This window comes from Netta rufina (genome assembly GCF_964035555.1).
Source record: "Netta rufina genome assembly, chromosome: Z".
NCBI lineage: Eukaryota > Metazoa > Chordata > Aves > Anseriformes > Anatidae > Netta > Netta rufina.
Genome location: NC_140126.1, coordinates 34,075,082 through 34,094,066, shown reverse-complemented (window position 1 = coordinate 34,094,066; position 18,985 = coordinate 34,075,082). Strand labels below are relative to the sequence as shown.

The following is an 18,985-nucleotide window of genomic DNA, read 5'->3' as shown; positions in this document are numbered from 1 at the left end:
AATGCAATTGTACCTTAAGCAAAAGATACAGTTGCGCTTGACTATACAGTTAGACAACTCTGTTTAGCTTCAGCATGTATAAACACATCAGGTTTTATTTTCTGTTTTGCTGTTAATGCCAAGCAGAAGTTAGAAAATCTGGACCTTTTAATCTAAAACATGTTTGTAAAAGAATCCTCAAATTCAGAGTTTCTCTTACAGGAAACTTGGATTTAGTTAGAGGGTGCTTAAAATTATTATTCCATTCATTTTTCCAGGTCTAAATTCAGATTAAGCCTATGTTACCAATTTGCTGCAAGAAGAAAATAAGCCTAAAGAAAATATGGTGAGGCTGGCCCAAAAATTACTCATCTTCTATAATCAAATCAGACAGAACTATTGTTTCCCATATTCAGAGAGAGATCATCTAGGTGGCTCCAAAGATTTTCTGTGCCTGTTGATGTTTGTAATGATTGATATCTTCCTAAATATTTTCTTGAAATTTCCTGTATTCTGATGTTTTGCAGTAATGTGTGGTACTTTTCTTCCTTCTTGTGTTCTATAGGCTGCTTGGAAGTTGTTTTGGTGAGAATGTGCCGTGCCTTCAACCCACTCAACAATACTGTTTTGTTTGAAGGAAAGTATGGAGGGATGCAAATGTTTAAAGCCTTGGGTATGTTGATCTTCTTTTCAACCAATTACATAGAGCTAAATAACAGCAGATTTTATCTTTCTGAAAATACTGACACACATTGAAAACCTTAGTAACGTTGAACCTCAAATATCCAAATCTCTACAGTCAAACTGAAAATGTTGCCAGCAGTAGTGGGTGTTTTTCTCTAAAGGAAAGGAGCACTATGAGGGTTTTATCAGACAGAGACATCAGACATACTCTTCCATCTAAAGCTTTGATAAAGCATGAGTTCATGGTGAAAGCTGCGTGGTTTAACATCACAGGTCAGTTACACTTGACATATCAAATCCCTCCCACTAATTGTGTCCTGCAGAAGGCCACTTTATTACACCAAGGAGGGGACTAAAATGATGAACCACAATAAAATATACAAAGGGACTTGTCTAAAATACTGTATTGCTGAAAACATTTAAGCTTACTTAGATTCATATGTGAAAGCAATTGCTTCATTTCTTGACATAATATTAAAGGCTACCTAAAACATTAATAGCTAAATGTGTGTCCTTTGTCAGTCAACGAGAGTGATACATTATTAGCAAATTTAAAATGACACAAACAGAACCACATTCAAGGAGAGTAATTTATATCAAAAATTTATATCAAAAAATTACTGTATAGGTATAATTTTTTTTTGCATATGAATAAATATAACACTTTCTTGCATGAATAAACATTTATGTGTGTGTTAATTGCACTGTTTTAAGTATTTTAGTCCTTATGATATTTTCACAAATTTTCAAAAATTTTTGTACTGTTAATTAATAAACAATATGAGTGAAAGTTATTTAGGACTGGTCATTCACCCCCATTAGTTTTTATGTCTGATTAGAAATAAAAATTCTTTCCATGCTGGGAATAGAAAACACCTTTTTAAGATCTCTGTAAGTTGTTCATCTAAGTCATACCCCTAATTCTTGATAATTTTTGTGCTTCTTTGGGTGATTAAGTGATACATGAAGTAGCTGATTTTCAGAGCAAGTAGAATTTTAATAGCTGATGAAAGGTAGTTGTTTTAGAAGTAGGGATATTTGTGCTTTTTTTTAAAAAAAAAAAAAAAACAAAAAACATGAAAAGGAAAAATATAAGCTAATACATTTCTAACTTGATGTTGTCCTTTGTGGTCTGTAGGTTCTGATGATCTGGTGAATGAAGCATTTGACTTTGCAAAGAATTTATGTTCCTTACAGCTCACTGAGGAGGAGATTGCCTTGTTTTCATCTGCAGTTCTGATATCACCAGGTATTTATTTAATCCAAACACCAGAATGAATCTTCTTTTTTTGTTGTTGTTTAGTTTATTTGTTTGTTTGTTCATTCTGTATTTAACATCCTTGTCCACCTTTATTTCTACTTTTTTGAACAACCGTTTAAGGTGTATTAAATGTACCAAGTTGTGTATTACTCAATGGAAGAATACCTATATTAGTCAAATACAACTCCCAGTATTTTGGTTAGACTGCCAACAATTACACGTGTTGGAACTAGATCAAAAATGTGGTGGCCCTATCACAGAAATCCAGATAAGCAGACTATGTAACATACCATTTATATATATAATTTAGGAAGAAAGGAGGAAAGGAAGGGAGGAAGGGAGGAAGGGAGGAAGGGAGGAAGGGAGGAAGGGAGGAAGGGAGGAAGGGAGGAAGGGAGGAAGGGAGGAAGGGAGGAAGGGAGGAAGGAAGGAAGGAAGGAAGGAAGGAAGGAAGGAAGGAAGGAAGGAAGGAAGGAAGGAAGGAAGGAAGGAAGGAAGGAAGGAAGGAGGGAAGGAAGGAAGGAAGGAAGGAAGGAAGGAAGGAAGGAAGGAAGGAGGGAAGGAAGGAAGGAAGGAAGGAAGGAAGGAAGGAAGGAAGGAAGGAAGGAAGGAAGGAAGGAAGGAAGGAAGGAAGGAAGGAAGGAAGGAAGGAAGGAAGGAAGGAAGGAAGAGAAGAAAGAAAAGAAAGAAAGAAAGAAAGAAAGAAAGAAAGAAAGAAAGAAAGAAAGAAAGAAAGAAAGAAAGAAAGAAAGAAAGAAAGAAAGAAAGAAAGAAAGAAAGAAAGAAAGAAAGAAAGAAAGAAAGAAAGAAAGAAAGAAAGAAAAAGAAAGTGTGTGTGTGGGGGGGGGAATCAATTGTTCTCTACCTGAACTTAATCTATAGGCAAAGATTTGCTATTTGAGTCAAAGACCATCTCATTAGACTGGAACTTGAGGGAGACATAGTTGCTGAGAATAATGGTAATAGACAAGGAGCAAGATTGTGCAGACAAGAAGTGCCAGCTGGCATTTCTCCAGCATACATACAGAGAAATATGGTACCCAAGATAAGGCATGGTCCTCTTAGGAGTTTCAGTGAACTCAGATCTCACGACCCTGAGCAGGTCCCTAGTTATGACTGGGTTTTTCTATGGGGATAAGAACATGAGTAGTAAAAATCTGCATGAGTTCCTGTCTGAATTTATGTCCATGTGAGAAGTGATAATTCCAGGGGCAAAATATTTCTTTTCATATATTCACGTAACTCCACAAAGACAAACTCAGTTTAGTGTGGTATTTTAAACATTCCTCAGGTGTGGCAGACCTCCAGTTCCCACTAAGAGTAACCCCTTGAAAGGCCTTTTCAAAAAATTCCACCATTAATCATTTTTCCAGCCTGTTCCCTAAGGACTTCTTCTAGGTCACTTTGCCGTCTTGCACATCTGTGGTGGAAATCACATTAGGCAGAATTAGACTAGCACAGATGGTATCAACATGTTTGTTCTCATTAATGACACCTCCTGAAAGCACTCTACTCCTATTTTTCCTTTGAGCACTTCTTGCAGTCATCTGCTCGGAGGTGAAAGGTTTGAACTAGTGCCTGCTAGATGTGAGATCAGGATGTTTCAAAGATGACCCTCCAGAGAGCCCCCATTACCATGTGTTCCTCAGCCATGTCCTAGTTGTACATGGGTGTGAAAGCTGCCTGTGTGACAGATGTCCTGGCTTCCTCTGGGACAGGGGACACAGTGCCTTATTGGGTCCCTCTCCACCAGCCCTTTTCTCCCCAAAAAAGACCCAACCTATGAGAATAACAGAGATGTGCAACATTTGTTCCTGTTTAACATTAGTGACCTGTCAACTGACTGACTCAATTCAAAGCTGAAGACAACCTGGAAATTCTGTGGCAGTCTAGGCTGTACAGTTCCTCAGTAATATACTAACAGAGACAGCAGAAGATGATTTCAGGATGACTTCATATTATAAAGCTAGGAAAAGTAGGATGGGGATGGCTGAATATTTGACCTTTTTAATATTTAGGGTGTTTCCTGAACAGACAAAAGCAATAAGATTATTTGGAAGCTGACTTCAAAGCACTTTGGATCAGATTGGGGTATCTCACATGGAGAAAGAAATTCAGTTACATAATTTCTAGATAAATTGAAAAGAAGTTATATTACTGTCTCCCAGGTAATCCTGGAAATGAGAACAATTTATAGCCCTATTTAACAAAATCTGGTCACAGAAATCTTCCAGCATCTCTGAGTGTTGTACACCTTAGGTCTGGGGAAAAAAAAAAAAAAAAAAAAAAAAAAAAAAAAAAACTATTTAAGCAATTAAAAGTTTCCTGTTGACTTTAATGGACTTTTGATCAAGTAATTTATGAAGCTATAGATAAGAATTCAATGGAAATCGAAATTCTGATAAAGGTTTGCAGATCTTCATACATCCCTTTACTTTGGAAAGCAACAAAATCTCATGTATTCTGTCAGCAGATCACTGACACTCATTTCTACTTCTAAAACATCTGCAGCTGTACTAAGTGTTTGAAAAAGCCAGCAACTCAGCACTGGCTTTGAGCCAGCGGTATTGCAGGCATGTGTTGTAAAATTTCTCCATTAATTCTAGTAAAACATTTTAGTCAAAGTTGGGTGTCTTTTGAATAGCAGCTTCTGCTAAGTAACACAAATAAGTGGAGGTAATTCAAAGTTTTTTTCACCATAATCAAGCTTGAGGTTTGAAACTGGTTGTACTTGATGAAATACCTCAATAATCTGCAGTTTCTCATTTCATGTCCAAGTTGACATGCAATGTCTCCTATTCTTTTAACCAAAAAAAAAAAAGTAAAAGTGATGCTTGTTAAATATTTCTTGCTGTAGTCTGCAAGCATCTGTATCTTTAGTCACTGAACAAGAAATGACACAATGGGCTGAAGCATCATGTGCAAGTGTGAAGGCAATCTCTCTTTGTTAGAATGACTGCAAGTTTGAGCTGTGTAAATAATTCTCATTTCAGCTGGGCTGCTAAGTTTGTGAATGGGGAGGCAAGAAAAATCAGTACACATTGAATTGACATTGAAAATTGCCATTTATTTTCTTTCAAATATAATAAGCAACAGAGAATGAATGAAGAGTGAAATAATCCATGTGTTCCACTTTCTTCACCATAAAGTGTTTTATCTTGCAAACATAAGTAAACAAATAAAGCACTGGTTCACCAGTAATTCAACCCACTAATTTATTGACACATCCACTTCCTTTGACAAGTGTTCATCTTCAAGTTTTCTTATACAGATGCTGCCAAAACCCAGAAGGAAAAGCACTGAAAGAGTTGAAAAAGTGCTTCTCATATGGGTAGCCACTTATCTGTTGACTTTTTCCCACACTTTAAGAATATAATTAGAGGTATCTGGGGAACTTGCAAAAATTTGCACGTTTTTCAGTTGGTAGAAACTACATTTTGGGAGACAAACTTAATATCCATCGTAAAATTTTCACTTAGCTCTTGTCATTATTTTAAGAACTGTATTATATACAACATGCTCTGTGACAGATAAATGATGAAGCTTGTGGTCCAACAGTCTGTCTTTTTTTAAGCTCATTCTTTTGGCAGAAAGATACATCTTCAAGGATTGCTCTCATAATTCTTTCTACTTCCAGTCTGCCACAATAGGCATTGATTTAACACTATTGAAAGGTATGTTTTTGCAACAGCATAAATTTTGGAGCTAAACTGTGAAGTCCAAATATTCCTATGTGTTTATTTGTGTAGATACTGTGTGTTCCCTTGGCCAATTCTGTTTCTATGGCCACTGGTGGTACAGAATCCATTGGCTTATCTCCCAGGATCATGATCCCTAACCTTTTCTTTTTTTTTTTCTTTTTCTGATTATCTGCTAAGTATTTAGAGGCTTAGTTTTGTCTCTTTTCAGAACATTTGGTGAAGGTCACTTTTCATAGAGTATTCTCCACAGACAGTCAGACAAATGACAGAATCCTGCTTCTTCTGTGCTGAAATACTCTTCAGCTCCAGTCTCTTGATTTACATTCTTTCTATGGATTATTTTAGTAACTGGGGGAGGTATGGAGAAGAGCTCTGAAAAGGAGAAGGATTTTCATGCACCTGTACATTAAGATTCGTGCCTGTGACAAAACTTAATTTCTTATTTCCTCCTGGAAAGCTAAAATCTATAGATCCAAGAATCAGTCTGGATTGTGAAAGAGGGAGAAAAAAATTTACAGCATGGGAACTCAGAAGGTGCTGTAAATGGGTATCAGGAAGAGCTTCTTCACTGAAAGAGTTGTCACGCACTGCAACAGGCCCCCCAGAGACACAGTCATGGTACCAAGCCTGCCAGAGTTTAAGAAGTGTTTGGACTGTGCTCTTAGTCATGTGGTCTGAATTTTTGGGTAGACCTATGTGGTGCCAGGAGTTGGACTCAATGATCCTAGTGGGTCCCTTCTAACTCGGGTTATTCTATGATTCTATGATTCTATGAACACAGAGTATTAGTCATTTGGAGATTGTCTTGGGGTCTGCTACTTCACTTTGTGTATGGTTGTTTCCAGAAGCTATGACTTGACAGAATATAGATTTTCTTTTTAATCTCCTACGCTTGGGATTTGAGATCAGTACAAGTCCAAACAACTGTAATTGTTATTCTGCCATATAATCTTTATTTTGTGTTGTTTAAAAAGAGAATATTTTTAAATAATGAGAAATTTGCACTTCAAGATTTTGCAAGAGCTCATAATTCTTTGCATTATTAAATAAATTCTTTTGAAGGAGGATTTTTTTATACAGAATATAATATTTGGTCTCATAAAGTTAGCCTAATAAATAACGAGATACATTTTGTTTTGTTTTGTTTTGTTTTTGATAATTATATTATTTTCAAATATGTGACTGGTTTGATTAATATGCTTATTCTTTATGTACTAAGACACTAAGATGACATGACATCTTTTTTACCTAATCAATACGAAGTTAGAGCAGTGACTACCAGCAAAGTATAATAAAATGCTTGGATCTTATTTCATTTCTACTCCCATTTTTCCCTCTAACATGCTGGTTCACACAAACAAATGCAGAGCCAATATTGTGTTGCTGTATACTCAGAATGTGTTAATTAATCTCTCCAGTGATCCTTTAATGGATTAAGATACTTTGCTTCTGAAACCATGTTTTAATTATCATGCAGTCCTTCCTCATGAGAATTATGATTGCTGTGAATGCTTGCCAGCATGGGACACTGAGTTCATCCATGAGCATGTACCACATCTGTGCTTTTCTTGGCCTTATCTCTTCCCTTCCTTTTTCTTAGACAGAGCCTGGTTAATAGAGCCAAGGAAGGTCCAGAAGCTTCAGGAAAAAATATACTTTGCACTTCAGCATGTGATCCAGAAGAACCATCTTGATGATGAGACTTTGACAAAGGTAAATTGTTAAAACAAGGAGCCAAGCACTCCTCAGTCATGTGTCTTTTTTTGTAGCCACTTCTCCATTACTATACATTAATATACATTATATACATTAATATGCATTAATATACATTAAAATCATCACACTAAATGCTTTCATTGCTGTAATTCAACAGTAAGCATTGCTGTTGCACTCTTCTTCTTGGTGTTGTCTTTCCTCTTAGTTCATATTTTGTTCTATCCATTAATTACTTTATTTGGTATCCTAGAAAGAGTGGGACCACTTTAACAAAAATACCCCTAGAGAAGGTTCCTTGTTAAAGGAACTTTAACAAAACTTTTTGTTTTGGCACTTCTCTCAAGTTTCCAGGACAATTGCTTTTAGCCTTTAACGGTACTTGAACAGTGGTCTTATACAAGGTCTGGGTAGGTAGTTTTGATACAGTTCAGGATATTGCATCCAGTTAACCAAAAAGATACTATATTAGTTCACTCTGGAAACTGTAATTTATACTAAATTTATTTCCTCCCTGTTCCTTTTCTTCTTATTTTAATGTCTCACAGTTAATAGCCAAGATACCAACCATTACTGCACTTTGCAACTTGCACGGAGAGAAACTACAGGTATTTAAACAGTCTCATCCAGATATAGTGAACACACTGTTTCCTCCCTTATATAAGGAGCTTTTCAATCCAGACTCAACCACTGGCTGCAAGTGAAGGGGATAATAAAATTTTCACATAGTCATGGAATGCATCACTGTTAAGACAAAAAGAAATGTTTTCATAATGAACTTATTAAAAGTGTCACTACTGCAACACTAGGAATGTTCTGCACTTAATAGAATTATTTTTCACCGCTACAGTTTGAAGAATGTAAATATGCAACTCTGAGTGGGGATGTCCTTTTTCTCTTTTCTTTGTTTACTTTTTTTTTCCTTTTTTTTTTTTTTTTTTTTTTTTGAACTGACTATGAGTATAAAATATAGTACACTGGGTGTTACCTTTTTTAAATTTTATTTTATTGGGATATGTTTTGGGAGACAACTGTTCATAGAATTTTATTGTAGATATAAATGAGAATAGAGCAGTACTTTGCAGTATTACTCTTGCTGTTTATTGTTCAAATATAATTTAAGAAAATTCCACTTATTAGACTTGCCTATTTCTATGTTTTTAGATAGTTTAATGCATGTGGAAATTTGTAGCTGTCTTGGAAATTATTGTGCATGTATGAAATACGTATATATATGTATATGTGCTATATACTTATATATATATATATGTATGTATTATATGCATACATGCTGTAGCTTAAAAGTCCCATGCCTACTTTTAAAGGATGCTCAGCCAGGCTGTCATGCATTTCTTGCTCTCCAAATAATGTATTAGATTTATTTTGGGCAATCACAATTTAATTTGCCAGTCAGAGTTAAATCATCAACTGCCAATGTGTAATGACAGGATCACTCCTGAGACGTGTAATGTAGTGCATGTGTGCAGTCTGTAAATGAAACATCAGGAATGTATCAATGGTGCAAAAGCCTTGTCTGGATGATTTTAGTGGAGCTAAAGCTTTTTTGGAATTCTCCCTGTCACAGGGATACAGCATATATAAAAGTGAACGCTTTAGGACATGATGTCATTGAAGTGTCTGAAACACTGAATAAAAATCTAGACGGTCCCACCCATACATTTTTCTGATTCCACAAAGGATTTTATTTTATATATACTTCTTTGAAAAGTAATTTCAAGACTTGGCTTGTTTTTTTGCTTACCTCAATGGAAAGACTTAGTGAACTCAGCAAAAACCATAGGAAGCCTAAAATGTAGCTCTGAGGGAGGGAGGAGGAAAGTCAAAGCAAGCAATGGCCATGGTTACAAAGATGAACATAACTATCGCTATTTCTGACGTAGCCTCATCTAGATGAGACTGATGGTTTCCATTCCACATATATATTACATGCACATGCACTTACGTGTGTATATATATACACATACATAGGGATGATTTTATGCTCTCTTCAGGAGGCAAGCAAAAGATTCAGGCTATCTTTTTGTCTCTCCCTGAATTGATTTTATGTGCATTTATTTGTTTGCAAAACCGAAGGTAAACATAGGAGGGAGTTAAGAAGCATAGACTACTACAGACGTAAAGTTGGGGATTTATTAAATCTAATTGCAGTCATGATTAACATATTTGGAGTCTACCAGGGATAAAAACCATAAACTTTTTGCCTGTGGAAGAACAGGTATTCAATTCCTGTCATGGCTCTGTCTTTAACGTCACTTCTACCTGTTGTGAGCTTTTCCTGAGAAGTCCCTTCAGGGGACACCACCAGAGGGACTAGAACAGAAATAAGAGGATGCAGAAATAAGTGAAAAAGAAATGAAGCAAAGGCAGGGCAAATAAAGAAAAGCAGACGCATTTCTTTATTTCAAATCACATTGAAGGCAATGCAAGCTGAGGCCTGGTGAGGAGGAGCATGTTGGCAGGCAGGCTGAAGGCCCCACTGTCTGCCAGGTCACTCCCAGAGCAGTGCTCCCAGGACCAATGGGGACACAGCTGTGCCTTATGGTGGGTGCAGAGACTTGGCTTGTGGCAGTGATAAGCTTAAGGCCTCTGGCTTTTCCAGGAGACCACACAGCTCCTGTCTCAGTTCAATGCTCCGTTTTCCGCATCATCTAGTAATTCAATGCCTATTTCAGACAAAATTGATATGGCCAGCCCTCCACCAACCAGTTTGCAAGTATACATACACTGTTTTAGCACTCCCAGACCTGATAAAAGAGCAGTTATGATCTCACAGCTAATAAATATTTAAGTCCATTCCAACTTATATGTATATAACCTGCACAAGCTAGTTAGTTGTGCTGAGAATAATTTTGTTGTGAACATGACACAATCTTCCAAATTACTAGGTCCTATACGAAATAAATCTCTAAAACACCTTTTTCTTCCACCAAATTCAGAGCATGTTTTCTGATCATTACATTGATATGTCTTCAGTTAACATAGTAAAACATTGCTCTTGATGCTTCTTTACAGCACTTAGTAAACCCTAAGACTGGCATCCTCTTAGAAGGTGATTTATCTGCTTGCAGCAAAGCTGTGAATAGGACTCCAAATTCCACCTCTTTCTAATATCAAAAAAAAAAAAAAAAACAAAAAAAAAAACCATCTAACCATATTTATGCATGGTCAGCTTGAAGGTACTTGGAAAAAAAAAAAAAAAAAAGTCAAACTGAGTCCCACAAGAGCTCAATTTTAAGTGCAGGGGATTCATGTTTTTCTTCTCTTTTTCAACAAGAACATATCTATCTATCTATCTATCTATCTACTACCTATCTATCTATTCATTTGAAGTCTTTTATAAACTCATTTTCTGTATAAGTAACATATTTAGCTAAGCACCAGCATATGGAATGTGATAAATATTACTGTTCTTATTGTTGATAAATGAAGTTTATTATGTTTAGAAACAATCCACAATTATGCATTACATCTTGAAAATGTTTTATTCTTTTCAAATAAGCTAATCAGTCTTTAGCTGACATTATGACTTAAGCAGGATGGCAAAATGGACATCACCAGTGAAAATGACATATTATTTAGTAATTATCCATGGGGAATTTCATCCTTAAAGCGCTATTCTTTAATCACTGCAACCTCTTGACCTCTTCAGTAAGATTTGACCAAATCATTAAGGATAACTTACCCTTTTCTAAAGATAAAGAAATGAAGATAAAGAAGTTAAATGACTTACCAGAAACCACAGAGGTAGCAGTGTACAGTCTGGGGTGAGAAATGGATTTTCTCCTTTTGTCATAAAACCATGAAGAATCTGGTATGCAAAAATCCTCATTGTCATTGATAGGCAATAGCCTGTACAAACAATAACAAATATTGCTAAACGAATTATTATCTTAAAACAATAACTATCAATAGCTTGTTCTACTTTTGTTTCTACTTTTACAGAATTTGAGGAAGTAATTCTGTTATTTATTTGAAAAACAGAAAATTATTCTCATACATTATTTATTTGTGCTAATTAGAGCTGATAACATTTATTTAATTTTCTGTGATTTTGGACTGGCCACATAGGTCAAGTAGTACTTCTTCTGCCCTTCGTTGACTGAGTATAGAATAACAAAAAATTACCAGATGCTACAGGCTGGATTTTTGTTGTCATTGTTGATACAATGTCATTTGTACACAAATTCTCAATATTGGATATTGCATGTTCCAGTTATCCAAGTAAATAACCACATAGACCACTCACAGAATGCATTTCAGACAATATTGAGACAATATTGGTGCAATGGTTTATTTCTTGTTAGCTTTCATTAGTCTGCAATAATATCTGGAGCCCTTTAATCAAATCTCTAAAACTGGAACTTGTCACATCTGCTCCGTGTAGTAATTGGTTATGTTTGTTGATATTTTTAGTGACAAGCTCGTCACACAGGACACAATTTTTAATGATTGATGGATTCTTGGTATTTAACAAACAGATATTTAAAACATATATTGAGTCTTCTAGAATTGCTCTCAGATAATTGAACCACATTGATCTAAATTTTCCTTGGCATCAAGCAGGCAGATATAGACTGTTTGTTATACTACCACAGAGACTTCACTTTGGTGTAAATGTCACTCTAGCCAGCTCTTTGCATAAAGAATTAATTCCAAGAGTCATATTTTCTTCTAATGGAAAGAATGCTTTAGTGATTGCTAGGAAAAATAAATAAATAAAATAAAATAAATAAAAAATAAAATTAAAATAAAATAAAATAAAATAAAATAAAATAGTAAAATAAAATAAAATAAAATAAAATAAAATAAAATAAAATAAAATAAAATAAAATAAAATAAAATAAAATAAAATAAAATAAGAAAGGAAAAAGAAATCAACACAAACAAACAAGGTAATAGAAGGCATTCAGTTGAATCAACTAGTTTCCAAAAACAATGTGTATTTTAAGATTGCTTTGTGATAGGCAACATTTAGGAATTGATTTTGCAAGATGTCAAGCTCCCTGAGCTCTAACTAGGTCTGCTAAAAATGGAGGCATCTCAGCACCACACAGAAGGTGCTCAACTCCTCACAAAGTCAGACCTTTGATGTTAAGAGGTCCCCTTTGAGCTTTGTGGAGCACAGTCAGATGTCATCATACTTGCTCTTTAATGCTTTTCCTTCACACTTTCTGCTGTTCATTTTTGCTTCATTTCACAGGGACCAGTTTATTCTCTCAGTAGTGCCTTGAGCACCAATGCTGTCTCAATGTCTGTGCAAGGTTACGGTGCTCCAGTTGAAGCAGCTACTGGATTTGCCTGTGAATATAAGCTTTATTATATGACTGTTCATTTTAATGGTAGCAGCTTGCACAGGTGTACACTTTAACCCTTTGGGTTAATTTTGCTGGTATTTCTGACATACAAACTTCTACACAAAGAGGATGCAAAGCTGTGCAAAGCTCACATGCTGGCCCCTCAGCCTCCCACCACTGGGCTGTAGGAGCTGCTCCAAGGCTGCAGCACTCTGCAAAGCAGTCAGGCAGCACAGCTAGAGAAGTGCAGCTGATTATTACATTCCCCACTGTAAAGCTGTGCTACAAAGCACAGATGAGACACATCCAGGCCCCCTGCATCTTCCTTCCCTCTGACTCTGCATTGATTGTGCCATTTCTAGAAGGACCAAGGTCCAGCCTGGAAGCAGATTATTTTCAGAGCCATTGTCTATTAGACATCATAGGAATACAGCACTGCACAATCGGACCAAACTGAAACGTGGCACAATCTTTTTTAAGTACATGTGAAATGGAAACCTGAGATGGCTTTCTTTTCCTGACAATAACAGAGTATACACACCTACCAATCTATCCCAGCACTTTCTGCCTCCATTCTGGAGACTTAGTTCTATCTCTGATATCCATTACAAGCAGCATGTTGGAGACCCAGTCCTTTCTTTTTTATGTTTCATGCTTTGTAAATGACAATCACTGCTTGATGCAGATATTGCACTGTATGCCACTCAGGGATGTTTCATTATTAAAACTAGCTATATAAGTATAATGGTGATAATGAGGAAGAGAACACTAGAGGCTTTGAAGGGCACTGGTTGAGCTGCCCAAATGAGCACAACCCAGACAAGGCTTTCAAGCCAGTGAAGTAATATTGTTATAAACTGTTATAAACTGAATTCATTGTCAGAGTTTCCTCAGCTTGGTGCAGGATTCACTTAACCTATTGTTTCACAGTTAGTGGAGCACTAATGACCAGTCAGTTTATGGTGTTAAGTCCTTTTGGAAACAAAAATGCAAGCAAGCTCTCTATGAGTTACTGAATTTAGGCAATTGACAAAAGAAAGTGCTGTTTAAAGGTACTGAGTTTAGGTACCGCTAAAGTGAGCTCATATTCAGAATTGCTGCAGGTGTGTAAGACGAAAGGTTAAGATGTGGAATAAATGATAACGTCAACAATGACAGCAACAGTTTTGCTGAGCTACCACATGGAGAAATGCCTGTAAAGATTGAATAGTGGAAAATTAAGTGGCTAACAGCTGCCCCTTCCTCTCAGGGATACACAAAGTCGCAGCTACCCCCAGGCCTTTGTAGCAATGCTTCTCCATGACATCACCAGTCCTTTTCTCGTCCCAAGGGTAAAAAAAAAAATAAAAATTAAAATTAAAAAATAAATTCAACTTTTAAACTGCATTGGTGAAAAAACTCCCATTTCTTGCCTCTCTTTTCTTCTCCTTTTATTCTTAGTTCATAATGAATGAGGCCTGGAGTGCTGTATGACTCACTTTTGCTCTTTCTCAAAGATGACGTTCACCTGCAGTCTGCAAGGAAGGCTGCACCCAGTAGACAGGAAGCAGGTTCCTTCCTCCTCTTCCTCCCAGCCTCCATGTCCTCATTTAGCTGTACCTTCTCTGTCTGTGTTGTCCCCAGAAGTCAGACTTATGGGAATAAACCCTAAATTTACCATCCCAGAAATGGTCTGCAACAGACCACTTAACTAAAAGAGCCAATTGTATATGCAGTCTAAACTGCAGACAAAAACTCTTGTGATGTAAAATTTCTCCAGTGGTAACTCATGGATCAGTAACTCACTTAAAAAGGCAGCCCAAATGTTCAGTGACATAATGGATGTGTCAGTGTCACGTAAACCATCCTTCCATTTTGTGTGTGCTGACAGAATAAAGCAATGCACAAAACGCATGGGGAAGGGATGGATATTTCCTGGGTGTTATGGCAGGCAGTGAGGGTAATACTGCTCACAGTGAGTTCAGTAACACAATGTACTACATTTGCATAATTCCATCATCCTCATAATTCAAGCACAGTACATGGGGAGAGAAAGAAAACATCATTGGATATAGCAGCAATAAATAAATTATAAGTGTTTCTTTGTAATTATACATGCAGAAAATGTTTGCTTTGCACGTGATCTTCTGTAGAATAATATAAAGAAGAAATCATCCAATGTAGATATCACAATTTTTTTGCATATTTGTTGGAATTGTTGGGTGGAGCTGCTAATTTGTGATCGAAGATACTGCTGTTGGGAAAAAAATGTATGTGCTTCAAGAAAAGGCTGAGACCCTTGTTTATGGCTATACATTGGCAACAGTAAAGTATGTTCAATATAAAACTCTTTCTGGACAGAATGAAAGAATTGTCTCCTAATTTTCAATATTGTGATCACGTTGGTCCCTTATTATTTGACCAATGAAAAACTGACTGCATGGAAAAACAAGCAGGGCCAGATGGGCAACTGCAAAGAACAGGCTTTACCTTGAAGACTGTTTCAGACAAAACCAGCTTATTTAAAATTAAAAAATAAAAAATAAAAAAAAATAAAAAAATAAAAAATAAAAAAGCACTTATACTTGTCTTGATTAGACACACAGCTTAATAAGTCAAAGTTACTACATTAGGCTGTCAGCTTCTATGGGGATTCAGATTCAGATGCACTACAGTTGTGTTTTTTTAATGTGTCACTTCAATGTCAAAATCAGGCAAAAAAGGTGTTTGGTTGTTAATCAGAAATGTTAATAATATGTTACACTATGAAGTGTGGACTACATATTCTCGTGCAGTAGACAGGGATTTATTCATGGACTTATTCTTAAAATTCACTGAGTATCATAGCAAGTGAACCAGTGGTGGTAGTCTTTGCCTCATGCATGACTGCAATGTGTCCTCTGGTAAGTTACAGGGAGTGAGTGGCTCTGTAATTGTACTTCTGGCCACAAATAAAACACAACAGAATTCTGAGTAAGCACCCAGATAAATCAAACACATGGGGTGTTTTGAGATTTATGCTAATCGCTGTGAGATAATTCCCATGTTAAACTAATTACTCGAGATATAATGAATGGATGGTATAAATATATTAAGAATCAGAATAGCAACAAATCCCTTATTTTACAACTGCACCGTCTGCCTCATCTGATTAACACTAAAGAAAGTTACTTAAAAAATAAACAAACAAAACAAGAGAGAAACCTGAGTATGTATTGTAGAAATGTAGAAGACAAATAAAATATTTTTTCAAATGTAATTACTTTTAATATATGCTTGTGGAAGGTCTAATACTATGTATGCTGTCTCTGTAATTTTTGCTGTATATAACTGGGGACAGTGAATACACTGATTTTTTCTATGTCTCTGTTTAAGCATAAGACTTTGTAATGATTTTTTTTAAAGAGGAAAAACATCGAAGAGCAAATTATGTAATTGCTTCCTATAAGTGTATTGTACTCTTCAGTTTTTATGGAAACTGATTGTAATAGCTAAAGCCTTTTGACCAGCCGTTGATGTTTAGTGTATACTTCTGTTTGTAATGGGAAAAAAAAAAAAAAAAAAAAAAAGAAAAAAAAGAAAAAAAAGAAAAGATGGGACTGTCAATCAAACCTGCTCCCTGTGAGTCTGTACAGTAAGAATTGTATTAATACCTGCAGACTGCATTTGACTAATATGATTTGAAGAAAGGTTGATTAAGGTTAATAATGTTTCCTTACAGCATATGGCTTTTATGAATTCTTCTGGCATGGATTATATTAGTAGAAACATTTTTTCTTTCCAATGAGCAAAATATTTTTGTATGCTTTTCTTATTCAAATCTGAGGTCAGGTCACTCACTAGCTGTAATCTGAAGCCATAACTGACCTTCACCAAATACTTGTTTTAAAAATCATAATAGAAAATGGAATTATGTCCAATTCATCAGCAGCTATAATAACACAGGCAGGAGCATAAATAACAAAAAATTATTTGGATGCTTTTCCTGCATCCCAACGTGACTTTAATGGCTAGTATTTTCTGATTACCAATTTATAAATAAAAAAAAAAAAAAAAAAAGAAAGAAAGAAAAAAAAAAAGAAAACATAATTAAAATAGATATTTAGATTTAAATGAAGCTTTCTAATATTTTTGAAATATCCCTGCAAATGCTTCCTTGCTTTTAGGATTATGAGAGAAACTGATTTTTCATGTACTTCCCACTTTCAAATATGTAATTTTTTTATTCTATTTCCAGTTCATTTTGTTAGAGTGAAATGAGATGCTAAGACCCAGATCTCCAAGCCTAAGCTGTTTGGTGCTTGGCTGTAGCTACATTGTTGTAAATCAATTTGATTTGAATTGGAAGGGAGGGGGAGGGTGTGCTACTTGAGAAGTATGCTTACCACTGTTGGTAACGCACAAGAGTTGCATTGTCTGAAAAGACATTTGTTAAAAACAATAACAACAACAACAATAAAATAAAAATAACACTCAAAATGAATCATTCTGAAAAGCTGAATGAAAATTTCTTTCTAAAATCAAATTCCTCATAGTGGGTTGTTTTTTTGTTTCGTTTTGTTTTGTTTTTTCCTGAAGCTTAATTGTATAATAATTATGATGTATCTTAACTGGCTTGTAGATTGAAAAAGCAAAACCACATATGAGCAATGATATACTGGGTAAAAATCTGGCTTAACTGAAATCAGTGGTAAAACCCCCTTGATTTCTGTGGAACCAGGAGTTCATCCAGCATTTCTACATCTGCAGTTTTCTTCTGATCTTTATCCCTTGTTTAATATAACTGACCTAATTTATGTGTAAGTGAGTAAAACTACAGCCTGATTCATTTAGAAAGTGACCATTGAGGGTTTTATTTTTTATCACAAATTTCCTAGGACCAGCATCCCTGTCAAATGAAAAGGTTCTATATTACTTTAGAATGTAATAGATTTTGTCTTATTTTATGTCCTGTAAATTATTAGTTCAATACTGTTAGTATTCCATAATAATGCACACATGATTTTTGAATGTTTTCTGTAAATGACAATCAATGTTGAAGTTCCTTTCTTTAATGCTGAAGAAAATTAAAAAAAAAAAAAAAAAAAAGCATAAGAAAAAAAACTGGTTTGTCACTTTTCTCCCCCTTCCTTTGAATCACCTGGATCTGTCAGGAAGAAGTACTGTGTATGCATTTTCAAGACAATAGTAAAAATAAAAACCTAAACATAAAGAGTCTATACTTATTTTCATGATTTCTCTTGACCTATTGAATTAAGTATCACATGTTGCTCTATCAATGCACCAAAAGTGTCTCTGCTTTGCAATTTAAATTATAGCTGCAACTTCTGAATATGCAGATTGTTAGATTTATTCATTTATTTCTCTATTTAATTTAAGGAAAGCCTCACCTAGTAGAAGAGCAAAAGACTTAAAGCTAGAGATGCTTGAATTAAGGTAAACTGCACAATGTAACAGCAGGTTATCTAACTGAAAATAAGGTACTGTATTTAGAAGAAATAACAAATGTATATATATTAATTTTATGTATTTCTAATAGTAATAGCAGAAGATGAAACAGAAAATGCTAGCTGTTAAAGCTAAAGATGATACCTTTCAAATATACTATTATCTCATTTTTAGAAGTCTAAATGTAAAGCAGAAGAAAATTTAGAAAACAATGTCTAAGACCTGATTTTGCACTGTTAAGCATACACTTAAAAGCAGCTACACGTTTAAATGTTCTTTAAATCATGATGCAAGAATGCAAGTTTGGGTTCTGAGATGCAATAAGTGCATCTTAGCATAATTAGATTTTCAAGTCCTAGACATTTAAGACTCATCCAGAGGTTTTGTATCCATCTGAAATTATTTCAGATAAATCTAATAATGACTTCACATTATGTTTCAGATATCATGAAGTGTGAACAGTTTTCTAGCCAAATTAAATAATTGGATTATTTTATTTATATGTTCTAAAACACAGAACTCTCTAAGTATGCTGGTGGTATTTGAATAACCACTGTTACAGTGTCACGGGTGTTTATTTTATAATATCCTGTATTTTTTTCAGTTAGAAAATCAGAAATAATGTAGTTTAAATCAGTATTAGCAGATACTGGTGTAGATACTGGTATTTTGTTACTGTTTGGTTGTCTATGATATTTTAGACTATCTTGTCTTTCTAGTGAGCCTAGGAAGAAAAGTTTTAGTAAAATATTTTCTTTTCCTGAGATACAGAAACAAAGGTACTGACTGGCAAATAGTACAGTGAAGGACACTTTGTGAGGAAACAATATTTGTAATTAGAACACTATTTTGAAATGCAGTTATATGAAAGTCTTTCAGGGCATGGCTCACTACTCTGTCATGTC

The 18,985-nt window shown here is 35.2% G+C and overlaps 1 protein-coding gene across 1 annotated transcript in view; it reads left to right on the top strand.

The window, feature by feature from the left end:
- The window catches only part of RORB (RAR related orphan receptor B), a gene marked incomplete at both ends in the record, with an annotated part of 38,496 nt that extends 30,454 nt beyond the window's left edge, over positions 1–8,042 (top strand). Inside the window, 4 exons of the mRNA XM_084305565.1 lie at positions 545–652; positions 1,802–1,912; positions 7,226–7,338; positions 7,887–8,042. Coding sequence (XP_084161691.1) covers positions 545–652; positions 1,802–1,912; positions 7,226–7,338; positions 7,887–8,042 — 488 coding nt within the window. The remainder of the gene's footprint in view (positions 1–544; positions 653–1,801; positions 1,913–7,225; positions 7,339–7,886) is intronic.
- Between the last annotated feature and the right edge of the window lie 10,943 nt (positions 8,043–18,985).